Below are 12,689 nucleotides of genomic sequence, written 5' to 3' on the forward strand. Positions count from 1 at the left end.
TTTACACTGTGTCCCAATCACCCATTCACACAAACATTCACACTCACCTTCATACACCAATGGTGGCAGAGCTGCCATGCAAGGCGCTAACCTGCCATTGGGAGCAACTTGGGGTTCAGGGTCCTGCCCAAGGACACTTTGGCATGTGGAGTCGTGTGGGCTGGGAATCGAACCACAAACCCTGCGAATGCCAGCCGGCCACCTGAGCCACAGCCGCGTAGGGAGGCAGAAGAGCGTCCCGAGGCTTGGGTGCTGAGAAAAGACTCAAAGCACTTACCCTGAGTCCAGCCAAGCTGCTGGGCCTAAACGCACATGCCACACTCACACTTAAGGGCACAGACAGACCATTGAATCTGGACATCATTCACATCAGCAGCAATGATATAAAGCAAGCAATAATAATACTAAATAGTTCATAACAGGCTCAGCGCCAGGATGAAATCTTTCTGTCTATTGATCTCCTCCGCTGTGTTTCAGTACAATGGACAGCACCTACAACACTACAACTTTACAGCCCGGCTAGAGAACCGCTACCATAGGCGGGGGAGACCCCTTCTGTTTCCCGAGAATGCAGCAGGGTGTTTCGTCCACCAGGGGCCGGAAGACTGCTTCCGATCAGTCCGGGGAGGCGCGGCTGTCGTCCTTTGGATGTTGGAGGAGTGGCCTTGGACCAAGCTACGGCATATCGAAGAACCGGCGAGTGTTTTTTTCCCCTCTCTCTCTCCTCTCTCTGTCCCACTGCCACTCCGTGTTGGCCTTTCCCTCTCTTTTTTAAAATGTTTTTGTTAATTTGTCAAGATCGACGTGATGGTGTGTAGGTGCCACATTTTTTTATGTTTCCCTCCACTTGTCCCCTCCCTCATCCAGGTACACTGGATGCTACACACCCGGCCCCTAATCAAGCTAATTAATCCTCAAAGAGGGATAAAGGCCGACTGGAGACTGCAGAGAGAGAGATTTACGGGCAGCTGTCTGACACCTGTGTGTGTTTGTCCTTTGTTTAAGTTCTTCATTCAAATATTATTTATATTGTCAAGCCGGTTCTCGCCTCCTCCTTTCCTCTAATACCTTTACAAGCAATAAATCATCAGTTATGTAATCAGACAAACTGCTCTGTAGGCAGATAAATAAAATAAATAAACAATTAAGAGAATTTCCGATTAAACAATAAAATACTCAATCCATTGCCACCTTGATTGCTCAGAAGTAGTTTAACAGCTTCAATAAATTTGTATTTTTTCAGTATAACCTAAGCTTCAGCGAAATTGAAAAAGGTTTGTGTGCATTCATATTCAAAACTTTTTAAAATACTTACCAGGCTACTGCACGGGTGATCATTTTCACCATTAAGGTGAACATCTCAAATTTGTGTATCAAAGTGCCTTATATTAGGTTTTACTGCTACGTATCATTCTAGAAGTTAAAAAAAAAATATATATATATTGATTAACCCATAGGTTTTTCCAATGTGAAGCTGCCTAGGAATGAAGCACCATCTGGTATTTTAACACTAATATCTGGCTGTACGAAATTTACAAAAGTGCATTTTACATGAATAAACAAAAACAAATAATTAGACAACCTAAAATGTTTTGGATAAACATAGAAGACATGGTCATACACAATAAATAATACACCAAATATCTGATTCTGATTCAGTGGTTACGTTAGAGAACAAATCAGATTATACCAGTTTTCAATTGAAAGCTTTTTTTCTTCACATGATAAAACAATATGCCACTTGTTTTGTAAAAAGTGCATGTAGACTGCAGGCAATAGGTTTTTGTTTAGTTAAAAATAAAAAAAAATAAAAAAAAAAATATTAAAAACATGCTACACCACCAGAAACGTCAAAAACACAGCAAAAGAGTCTGCAAAAGCCACTCTGTGAGTGGTTGTGCTGTAAACAAACGCTATATGGCTTACTGCTTAAATTCAGAAACTTTCCACAATCAAGCTGGTCTTTGAGATTACATATAATGAATCAGAAATCTGCAAATCAAACCGTTTACTGAAATGCCAATATCAAAGAAAGCAATGCAGGGCTATATCAGTAACACAACGTAAATATGTGGCAGGATGCCGGGCTGCTCCACCGTCTCCTGTGGCATGGTGAGCTGTACAGAGGGATGCCAATTATGCCCTCTGTGGAACCCCAGCGATGCAGATAAGACGAGATCTGACTGGTGGTCCACATGTCGGTTTCGTCGTGGGAGTATCTTCTTGTAGGGGGCACCTGGAGCAACACACAGACGGAAAGACCAGTAAATTTCAAGGAGCGAAATTTGACATATTTCTACCCCCTGTTCATTTTAAGGAGTTAGAGCATGCACTCAATAGTTCTGTAGGGTAGACTGAGTACAGTTGAAACATTTGTAAATACTGACTAGAAAAGTAAAGCTATCTATCCCACTGTAAAATGTCTGTCTGTCTTGCTTACATATCTAAGTGTTCTGACTAAATAAAAGTTAATAAAACTCTAGAAGAAGCATTTTCTACCATGTTAATGCCCGTTTCACACTGCAAGCTTGAGCAAGGCATGTGCGAAGACTAGACAGGGCTTTCACACTGGAAGCGTTTTAACAGAAACATAAAGTGATTTCAATGTAACTACATTGAGTATTTAATTATCATAACTTATAAAATGGTTATCAGGAGTGGGAGATTGATAAGTATTTCAAACTTGATCATCATGAAATCTTCTTTACATGATGCTGATGTAACCTAATGTAGTCTTGAATAATTATTGCATTTAGTGGCAGCGAACACAATAAGGTCTGATCCTTACAAACAGTGATGTAGGTGTACGGCATATACCCACTTCTTTATAAGTCTGCATTGCCTATACCCACTTCTAAATCCCCTCTGATGCGTATCATTCAGTAGTGTCCTGCATTAGCCAAAAACATGACAGTCCAGCACATGAGTAGCTAATCCAATCGCAGTGTTTCCCATTAATTGACTAGTCTAATTTGCCCCACCACGGTCTCATAATGAACCAAAAACATTTTTACACTTCTCATCAAAAATATTTTTGCAATTCTCTGTTGTCTAATAACAACATCAAATAAAAGGCTGTTTGCGCTCTCTTGCTCGCGCCAGTCAGTTCCTCACCCGTTGCTGTAAACTCACACACTCGCAGATATATGCACTGGAGTATTCCGTCCGTTATTTGGTTGAGGACGACGACAAATCTTTGAGGTAATTAACTTTAACTCAGCTCTCTACATTGTGAATAAATCACTCACATATGCAAGTAAATTACTCACTGTGTGACCAAAAAACCTCTGTTATTAGCCACTGGCAAATAATAAAATGATTCTGCACTTTCAATAATGAAATTAACATTTCACTTGCCAGTGATAGAGTTGTGTAGTTTCGAGTCCCTTTTACTGAATACAAACAGTTGAAGCTGGATTCAGCCTCGTCTTTCCCTGCATGCTGTCTGATGAGCGCAGGAAAAAGCACTTGTGTCATTCAGTTGTGAAGATGAATAACTTCTCAAGCGTTCTGCCAAAGCTATATGTAATTTGTACTTTTTGTGTGAAATTACATTCATGTTGTCCATCAACAGTGCACTGTCACTTTACTTGAGCATAAGCAGCGCTGCAAAAATAGACTCTAGCATCTGACTTCCTACCACTGTTAGTGAAAGGAAGTCAGATTCTTTTCTGCGAAACGTTTCTTTCGGACGTTTCGTATAAATGAAACGTTTCCAAAAACGATTCAACAATTATTTTACATCATCACGTGATGACGACACTAGTGCATTATTTTAACATCAAGGTGTTGTGGTATACACACTTCAAATAAAGCCAAATGTAAGCACATATTGTGGAATATTAAATTGTATTCAATTAAGTTATTATAATAAGGTTGTTTTACATGCATGTAAAATAGGACAGACAATTATTGGATATAACTTGATATAACTATTTAATAAACTAGTATTAATCAACTCGATAATCAACTAATTCCAACAAGCAAAATACATCAGAAACATTAATGCCCCCTTAATGAAATCCTCGGCACACACATGCTCACAGAATAATCAACGTGTTATTTCAGAAAAAAATCTAGATTCAAGAAAGACTGGTTTGAAAAGGGAATTATTTTTGTTTCAGATTTACTAAATTGTAACAGGCAGATTTATGCTTATGAGAAATTTATTAGGAATTCTGTCTTCATTTAGAGAATACCATTTGGTTGTGAAAAGCATTTCTCCTAAATTGCTTCATCTTGTGAAAGAATGTTTTAGATACAACTCATTAGTTGGACAGGTTCCAAAACTAGATATTAGTTCTATTGGAGGTATCTCTATCTTGATAAGAAATGTAATAATTTTCACATTAGAAAATGTCTCACACAAGACTTAAGTTGTCCCTCAAGCACACTTGTGAAATAGAAACAACATGCTATGCTTGACAAGATATAGTCTGAGACTAATAATTTTATTTTTATTTTTTTTTAACAGTGTGTTTATTGAATTTCAGTTTGCTAATCACATCAAGTTATACAGTGTACAACAGTTATACAGAACCCAGCAAACATTTTTTACATTGTTCTTCCTCCCATCACCCTAACCCACCCTCTGGATACGAACATAGAAAATACTTATATACCATATATATAATACAACATATAAAAGTTAAATAATAAAAAAGAAAAGGGGATTAAATTAAATAAATAATTATAATAAAATAAAAGTAAGATTAAAATTAAAATAAAGGGTGCTTCTCAAATCAATATTCAACATCACAATGCTACCCTACTCCCTCAGAGCTTCTTCCTGCTGAAGCAGTTTACCAACATTAACATCATGTCTTAGGAAGTTCATAAAAGGTCTCCAGATATCGTCAAAATTATTCTGTTTACGTCTAAGAATATACGTTATCTTTTCCATTGACATGTTTGACACCATTCCTTTGATCCACATCACGAGTCTTGCCCCATCAACGTTTTTCCACGTAAGAGCAATTGTACGTTTAGCTTGTAAAATACACATGTCCAAAAACCTAAGCTCTCTGCTTTGTAAGTGTATGTTGGTAGGATATATACCCAGAATGAAAAATCTAGGATCCAGTGGTAGTTTTTTTGATAACATTTGACCTATCATATAAATAATATCTTGCCAAAAGGTTTTTATTTTGATGCATTCCCATATACAGTGGTAGATTGTCCCTCTTGCCTCATTGCACTTGATGCAAGTATCAGGAATGTTATCATTAAACTTATGCAATTTAACTGGGTTTATGTATACTCGCATCAACCATTTATACTGTAAAAGTTTCAGGCGACTGTTAACTGTTTGTCTCTGAGCCTTCTTACATGCCTCATTCCAGACTTCTAATGGTATTTCATCATCTATATCTTCCTTCCATTGTCTTAGCTTGGATTCAATGGATTCATTGGACACAGACACAAACAAGTTATACAAAGATGAAATTAAACCTTTATCATAACAGTTTCTTATAATTGCCGACTCTAATGAGGAAATTACAGGCATATCTAATGAGGAAATTACAGGCATATCTAATGACTGGTTTTGAGATGAGGCTATGAAGCTTCTAAGCTGATGATATTTGAAAAATGGATTCTTTGGAATGTCATATTTGGTTGATATTTCTGCAAAGGACATAAGTGCTTCATCTTCCCTGTACATATCCTGCACTTTCCTTAACCCCTTTTCAGCCCAAATCCGAAAACCTGGATCACTTTTTCCTGGTTTAAAATTGACATTGCCCCAGATAGGACTAAATCATGACCAGGAAGTGTTGATATTCAGATACTTACAACTGTCAAACCAAACATTAATCATATTTAGTACTATAGGGTTGTCTGTATGTTTCCTCAGGAATTTGCGATCTGCTGAATACAAATACAAGTGCAATGGCAAGCTCGGTGAAATAGCACAGGATTCCAGATCCACCCAAGCTGGAGGATTTTCACCCAAAAAGTAAAACATGATAGATCTTAGTTGAGCTGTCCAATAAAACCATTGGATCTTTGGGCATTTAAGGCCTCCTCTGTCATATGGTAGGTATAATAAAGATAGACGCAATCTAGGACATTTATTTTGCCAGATAAAGTTGGTAAACAATTTCGTAATTCTAGTAAACAAAGACGAGGGAGGGGGCAAGGGGATATTCTGGAATAGATAGAGAAATTTAGGGAGTATGTTCATTTTAAGAATATTTATCCTGCCGATCATTGAGACAGGTAAAGATGTCCACCTTTCTATTAATGACGTAGCGGCTTCCATAGTCGGATCATAATTAATCGGAGCAATCTTATTCACCTCAGGAACAATTTTTATACCCAAATATGTGAAACTATCCATTGGTTTAAAGGTAGAGGCATAAACATTGCTATTTTCCCTCTCTGATTCGTTAAGTAACATTATGGATGATTTTGAATAATTTATTTTATATCCAGATATTTTCCCAAATGTTTCAGTAAGGTCTAGGAGTGCAGGGATAGAACTATTTAGATTTTTTAGGATTAAAATTACATCATTGGCAAAAAGTGCTATTTTATTTCTAAATTACCTTCTCGAACTCCATATATGCCATTATGTCCCCTCACCGCTATAGCTAGTGGTTCTATTGCCAGAATAAATAGCAATGGCAATAAGGGACTTCCTTGCGGGCAGCCTCTAGAGATGTTAAAGGGTTTAGAAACCACACTATTGGTCAAGACTTCTGCAGTGAGCCCAGTACAAAGCAATCTCACCCATTTGCAAAATATATCCCCAAAGCCAAAGCATTTAAGTACCTCGAACAGATATGGCCATTCGACTCGGTCGAAGGCCTTCTCTGCATCGAGTGATAGTAAAGCAGTGTCCTTCGCCCCTCTTGGCTGTGTAAAATATTCAGCACTCGTCGGACATTGTGAGATCCCTGTCTACCTTGAATGAAATCATTTTGGTCCTCTCCCACCACCGAGGGAGCAGGCTTTCTAATCTCCTTGCAAGAACTTTGCAAAGTATCTTTGTATCTGAATTTAAAAGTCTAATTGGGTGCATATTTTCACATTTTGTGTTTGGCTTTCCTGGTTTTGGGAGTAATGAGATTAATGCACCCCTCATGGATGCGGGCAGAAGACCATTCCTGAAGGACTCACGGAACATATCCAAAAGGGGTGCAAGCAATTTGGATTGAAATATTTTGTATATATCTATAGGGATGCCATCCGGGCCCGCCGCTTTTCCAGCCTGCATGCAACCAATTGCTTCTGCAATTTCCTGTTTTGATATTTCGCCATTTAATGCCAATTTTTCGTCTTCAGAAATTTTTGGAATGTTAAGATTATTTAAAAAAGTCTGCATATCCAGGCTGAAAGAGCACTCAGAGCTATATAATTTCCCATAGAAGACCCCAAAGGCCTCATTAATTTCTTTAGGATCCACCATAGTGCTACCATTTGGGGCTTTGATGCAGTTAATAGACCTTTCTGTCTGCTGTTGTTTGATACGCCATGCTAAAAGTTTCCCAGGCTTTTCCCCCTGGTCGTAGTAGAAATGCTTGAGTCTTGATAAACTGGCAGCTGCTTTGTTAGCTGCCAATTCATTATACTGTGATCTGAGTTGAAGTAGTTTGGTATATGCATTTGTAGAGCTATATTTGTTTTGTTCTGTTTCTAGTTTTTTTATTTTCCCATCTAATGTCCTCATTTTAAGTTGTGCACTCTTTTTCTTGGAACTAGTAAAGCAGATTATTTGACCCCTAATAAAAGCCTTAAATGCCTCCCATCTTGTGCTAGCAGATGTTTGGGAAGTATTGCATTCAAAATACAAGTCAATTTGTTTATCTAAAAAGTCTATAAATTTGGAATCCACAAGCCATCCTGGTTGAAAGTGCCACCTTGGGGGATCTCCTACCAGTTTAGTATCTTTATATATCAGGGATATAGCTGCATGGTCAGATAGAACTATGCTGCTATACTTACATTCATCCATTTTGAAAACAAGTGATGCTGAAACTAAAAAGTAGTCGATACGCTATGAGTCTTATAAGTGCTGGAATAACAGGAGTATTCTACTGCATCTGGTTTCCCATGCCTCTATATGTCCACCAAATTTAATTCTTTGATAAAATGGTGTATTGTCTTCCTTGATCTGGTGTGAGTATTATCTAAGCCAGATGATCTGTCCCTCCCTGGATCCAATGTGCAATTAAAGTCGCCAGCTATTATGTATTGCTCAGGAAGATTTGAAATAGTCAGAAATAAATTATTATAGAATTTGGGGTCATCTTCATTTGGGCCATATACATTTATCAGATTTATATTTTCAAATAATAACATACCCTGGACCATGATATATCTGCCAGCAGGGTCTTTAACTATATTTTGATCTGTAGCGGGACAGATTTATGGATTAGTATCACAACTCCCCTAGCGTGACTGGTATAAGGAGCAGACAAAACCTGACCCTGCCATCTTCTTTTTATTTTTGAGATATCCCCATTCAACAGATGGGTCTCCTGCAAGAACACTATCTTTGATTGCAAGAATTTGATCCTGCTCATCACTTGTTTGATCTTTGCAATTTTATTCATACCCCTACAATTCCATGAGGTAAATTTAATCTTAAGACTATTAGACATTTGTTATAGTATATCGCCATTTAGGTGAAATTAATTTATGAATGTTTGAAAGCTGCAATGATGAGAACACAACCATAAAAAAAAGGGAAAGAAAAAGAAAGTAAAAAAACTATAAACATAAAAGAGATCCCACCTCGAATCCCATGTCCTCTGGACAACCCCCTCTCCTCTCACTATATAGAAACCGCCTATGTGCGAAAACTGGTCACTTTTCCCTCTTAAGCTCTAACTGCTTTCACGGTTTGTTATTAACCACTCAAACCAAGTTTGTATGAATGATAAACTGAAATATGCAACATTTACAACCTAAACACAGCCACGAAAGGGCTTTGTTAGAACCAAAACACACATTACCTACCCATGTAGCCTACCTAGCCCACTCTTAAGGGAACCACAATAGGGAACAGGTATCCAATTTGGTCACGTTAAGTTCCTAAAACGTCCCATGTGAACAAGTGTCATTTCAACTCTCCAGTATGTTACTCGAGTGGATATGTGTCTGTATTTTTCAAATCTGTTTAAAGCCCACAGTTTTGTAAAATGAGCATTTATTTTATGAAGGAATAGACTGAACACTCTCCTATTCCACGGATAGGGATAATAAAAATAGACACTGATCAGAATAACGGGTCTTGTGGGCTAACCTGAATATTGCTTTTACACCTTCCTGACGAAGCATCCCTCTGACATAACCGTCTCAATCATTCAAACAGATTTAAAAAATGTCTCCACTTCAGCTGGAGTTTGGAAAGTGTAAGACTTCTCATCATGTGTAACCAGGAGTCGCGCTGGGAAGATGATTCTGTGCTTGTGGATTCCCTTGTCTCGTAACTTCTTTCGCACCTCATCATAGTCATGCTGCATATGCTAACAGTAATTATTGCTTGGACGACATCAATTTTCTTATAAAGTCCACCTTTCAAAGACATTATGGCTTTCATTATATCTTCATTGGTATTATCTCTTGGGTTAGCTATTTCGCCATCCTCGTCGGGGCCGTCATCCATGGCAGCCATGGCGTCACTCATTTCTTCTCCGTCTGAATGTTCGTCCTCCTGTTGTCGTTGTATTTTGGGCTTTTTGACTCCTCTTCGTGACATTTCAATTCCCGGTACTCTTATAAACGTGTTACTTAACTTTACGATCAGTTCTGAGCCTAATATTGTAGGATTAATTACAAGTTAGCAGTAGAGCTCAAAAGTTGCGACCTCTCAGCTACTCGCCATAACCGGAAGTTCGACTAATACATTTTTACTGCCCAATAAGATAAAAGAAATTAACTTTAAAGTGTTGCATTGTATTATCCTTGCAGTGCTTTTCTTGCTAAGTTTAAAGGAGACATTTCACCGCAATGTTCTTTTTGTAATCTTGAACCTGAAACTTCTACACATTTATTTTGCTCATGTAATTACTCCATGTAATTGCTGCATTTCATAAAATAATCTACTCCTTGATTGTAACTAGCTTTCCCATAATTGATGATAATTTAAAATTAATCATTATTTTTGGGAAGTTTCACTTGCATAAAGCTAGAGTAATGTCTATTAAACCTTCTTTTAAATTATTTTGCATGGATCTGTGAATGTTTTATCATTCACTGAATGTGTTATCCAGAAATAGAAAATCAATGAAAACCTCTCTACTAGTCAAGTCAAGTGGTTTTTATTGTCGTTTCAACCATATACAGTTAGTACAGTACACAGCAAAACGAGACAACGTTCCTCCAGGACCATGGTGCTACATAAAAACAACAAAGGACCAACATAGGACCACATGAGACTACACAACGATATAAAATACCTATATAAACTACCTATATATACCTATATAAAGTGCACGTGCAAACATGTGCAAAAAGTACAGGACAGTACAACAAATTACTGACAATACTAATTTGTACGAATAAATGTTAATGCTTTGAGTAATTTTTTTTTAAATTATTTACAAAGAAAATTTGTTTACAACTAATGTTTATATGCAGAATGGAAAGATCTGTATTGTATCCCCCATTATTGTTCTTATAATTTGTAACTATGTATGCTTTTGAATAATAATAATAATAATAAATCCTTGAAATGGATGATGCATCAGTTGGTGTCAAGACACAAACTGTTCTAAACGATTCAGTTCGTTTTGGTGAATAGAAAGATTCCCAGATAGCAAGTAGTAATTGTCCAAGCTCGGCAGCCTGGCAATGAATGCAGATCAAACGGCATCAGCAGGTATAATCTGGGCAGTGTTGCCCATTGTCGGCTGTCTAACGAGTGTTTAGACCCCGTTTCCACCTGGTATTAAGATGTGTTTTTGGTGATCCGATCACATGTGGTCAGCCCTAAATACAGGTCTAAACGGGGTCTAAACCGTTTATCACAAAAACCACATACAAATGTGGTCAAAAACACATGTGACCAGATTGCATCTGAGGTGTAAACGCTAATCCATCTTGCATGCGTCCCAGAAACAGTGAAGTGCCACCCCTAACCTGTCAATCAACTGCTGTGCTGAAACAAGAGCGTAAACTTTGCCAGTTACGAGTGGCTTTAAAAGGAAATGACCATCCGATCGTACATTTTTAAAAGCGGATATATACACAATCACAAGAGCTTCACGAATCTTTTTAGTGTGCCTGCTATCAACACAGATAACAAGCACGAACACCTGAAGCTCGTTTAATAGAGGTAATCCACTGGATAATTCTGTTTAACATGTTGCATTTATGCTTTGATTACATTTCAATCGCATCTGGGAGAAACAGCGTGCCATTTTCTGCACTTATTTTGTCTTTTCTGACTTTGTTGAGCTTTATTAAGTATGTATGTGTCATGGAACCGAGACACTCCACTCCAAATCCAAACACGTGGTCACAGGAGACTAAATACAATAGTACAGTATAAGATATTCACATATTGATAAATAGTAAGACAGACATGGCGAATCACTTATTAGACGTGACTGTAATTCTTTCACAATTTGCTTTTTAAAAGTGCACTAATGTGTACAGATACATTAGTGTCATTCAGGTACTCACAGCAGTGGGAGGGGTCTCTTTGCACTAGAAGTGATAGTGGGGGATATATGCCATGTTTGTGCTGTTTGGATCAGATACTTGTTTAGACTAAACAATGGATTATTTACGGTTACGATTCCCTTGTTGTCTGCCCTGTGTTTCACTAGTCTTTGTCAAAAACTACACTTCCCACAATTCCCGGCCCTCATCACTGCCAGCCCTGTGTCATTGTTCTCACCTGATTGTCGTTTGTTATCATCATGTCTCCTGTGTATTTAAACCCTGCCGTTTCTCCACTCCTTGTCGATCGTTGTATGTTTCACTGAAGGTGTATGTTTCAGATGTTTTGTATGGTTTGATGAATTTAGATGTTTTTATGTTACCTTTGCCTGTCGTGGATGTTTCCCCAGCCTGTTTAATCGTGTTTTGGTTTTGTTTTCCCACCATGGATGTTTCATTTGTTCCTGTTTTTTTGTGTTCACGCTAATATATAATAAAGAACCCGCATCTAGAGCCTCACTCCTCGTCTGCCCTCGTCTGCATTCCTAACAGAACGATCGACCATTATGGATCTAGCGGTTCTTCGAGCAAACTGTCGTTTGCTGAACCTGAGGCAAGAAAATCGTCCGGTGGAGGACCATGTCCGTGATTTTCTCAAGCTAGCAAGTGCCACGGACCTCCCAGACTCCTCCCTGGTGGTTTTCTTCTGGGACAACCTGACCAGTTCGCTCAAGGAGCGGTTGCCACCGGCGACACGCGGCTGGACGCTCCACGATTTCGTGGAGGAGACTCTGCTGGCATGCAGCTCACCATTCACTGTGGGCGTTGTTGTGCAGGACCCTGCCCCTCCTCACACAGTGGTGACCCTCCAGTCATCCTTTCACGCCTGCCCCACCTGCCAGCAAGCCAACCCCCACGCCTGCCTTGGTCAACGAGCCAGCGCTGCCAACTTCGTCCGCCCAGAGGAGAAGAAAGGCTTCCGCTCCCCAGCTCACGCCTGCCACGGTCAGCTACCCAGAGCCAACGCCTGCCACGGTCTGCGAGCCAGAGCCGACGCCTGCCACGGTCTGCGAGCC

General features: G+C 38.8%; 1 protein-coding gene across 1 annotated transcript in view; it reads right to left on the reverse strand.

The window, feature by feature from the left end:
* Positions 1-2,011: 2,011 nt before the first annotated feature.
* LOC127620881 (probable G-protein coupled receptor 153) overlaps positions 2,012-12,689 on the reverse strand; it is a 128,700-nt gene continuing 118,022 nt past the window's right edge. The window contains exon 4 of the mRNA XM_052094217.1: positions 2,012-2,236. Coding sequence (XP_051950177.1) covers positions 2,046-2,236 — 191 coding nt within the window. The 3' untranslated portion in view covers positions 2,012-2,045. The remainder of the gene's footprint in view (positions 2,237-12,689) is intronic.

The sequence above is a fragment of the Xyrauchen texanus genome, chromosome 27, assembly GCF_025860055.1.
Source record: "Xyrauchen texanus isolate HMW12.3.18 chromosome 27, RBS_HiC_50CHRs, whole genome shotgun sequence".
Taxonomy (NCBI): Eukaryota; Metazoa; Chordata; class Actinopteri; order Cypriniformes; family Catostomidae; genus Xyrauchen; species Xyrauchen texanus.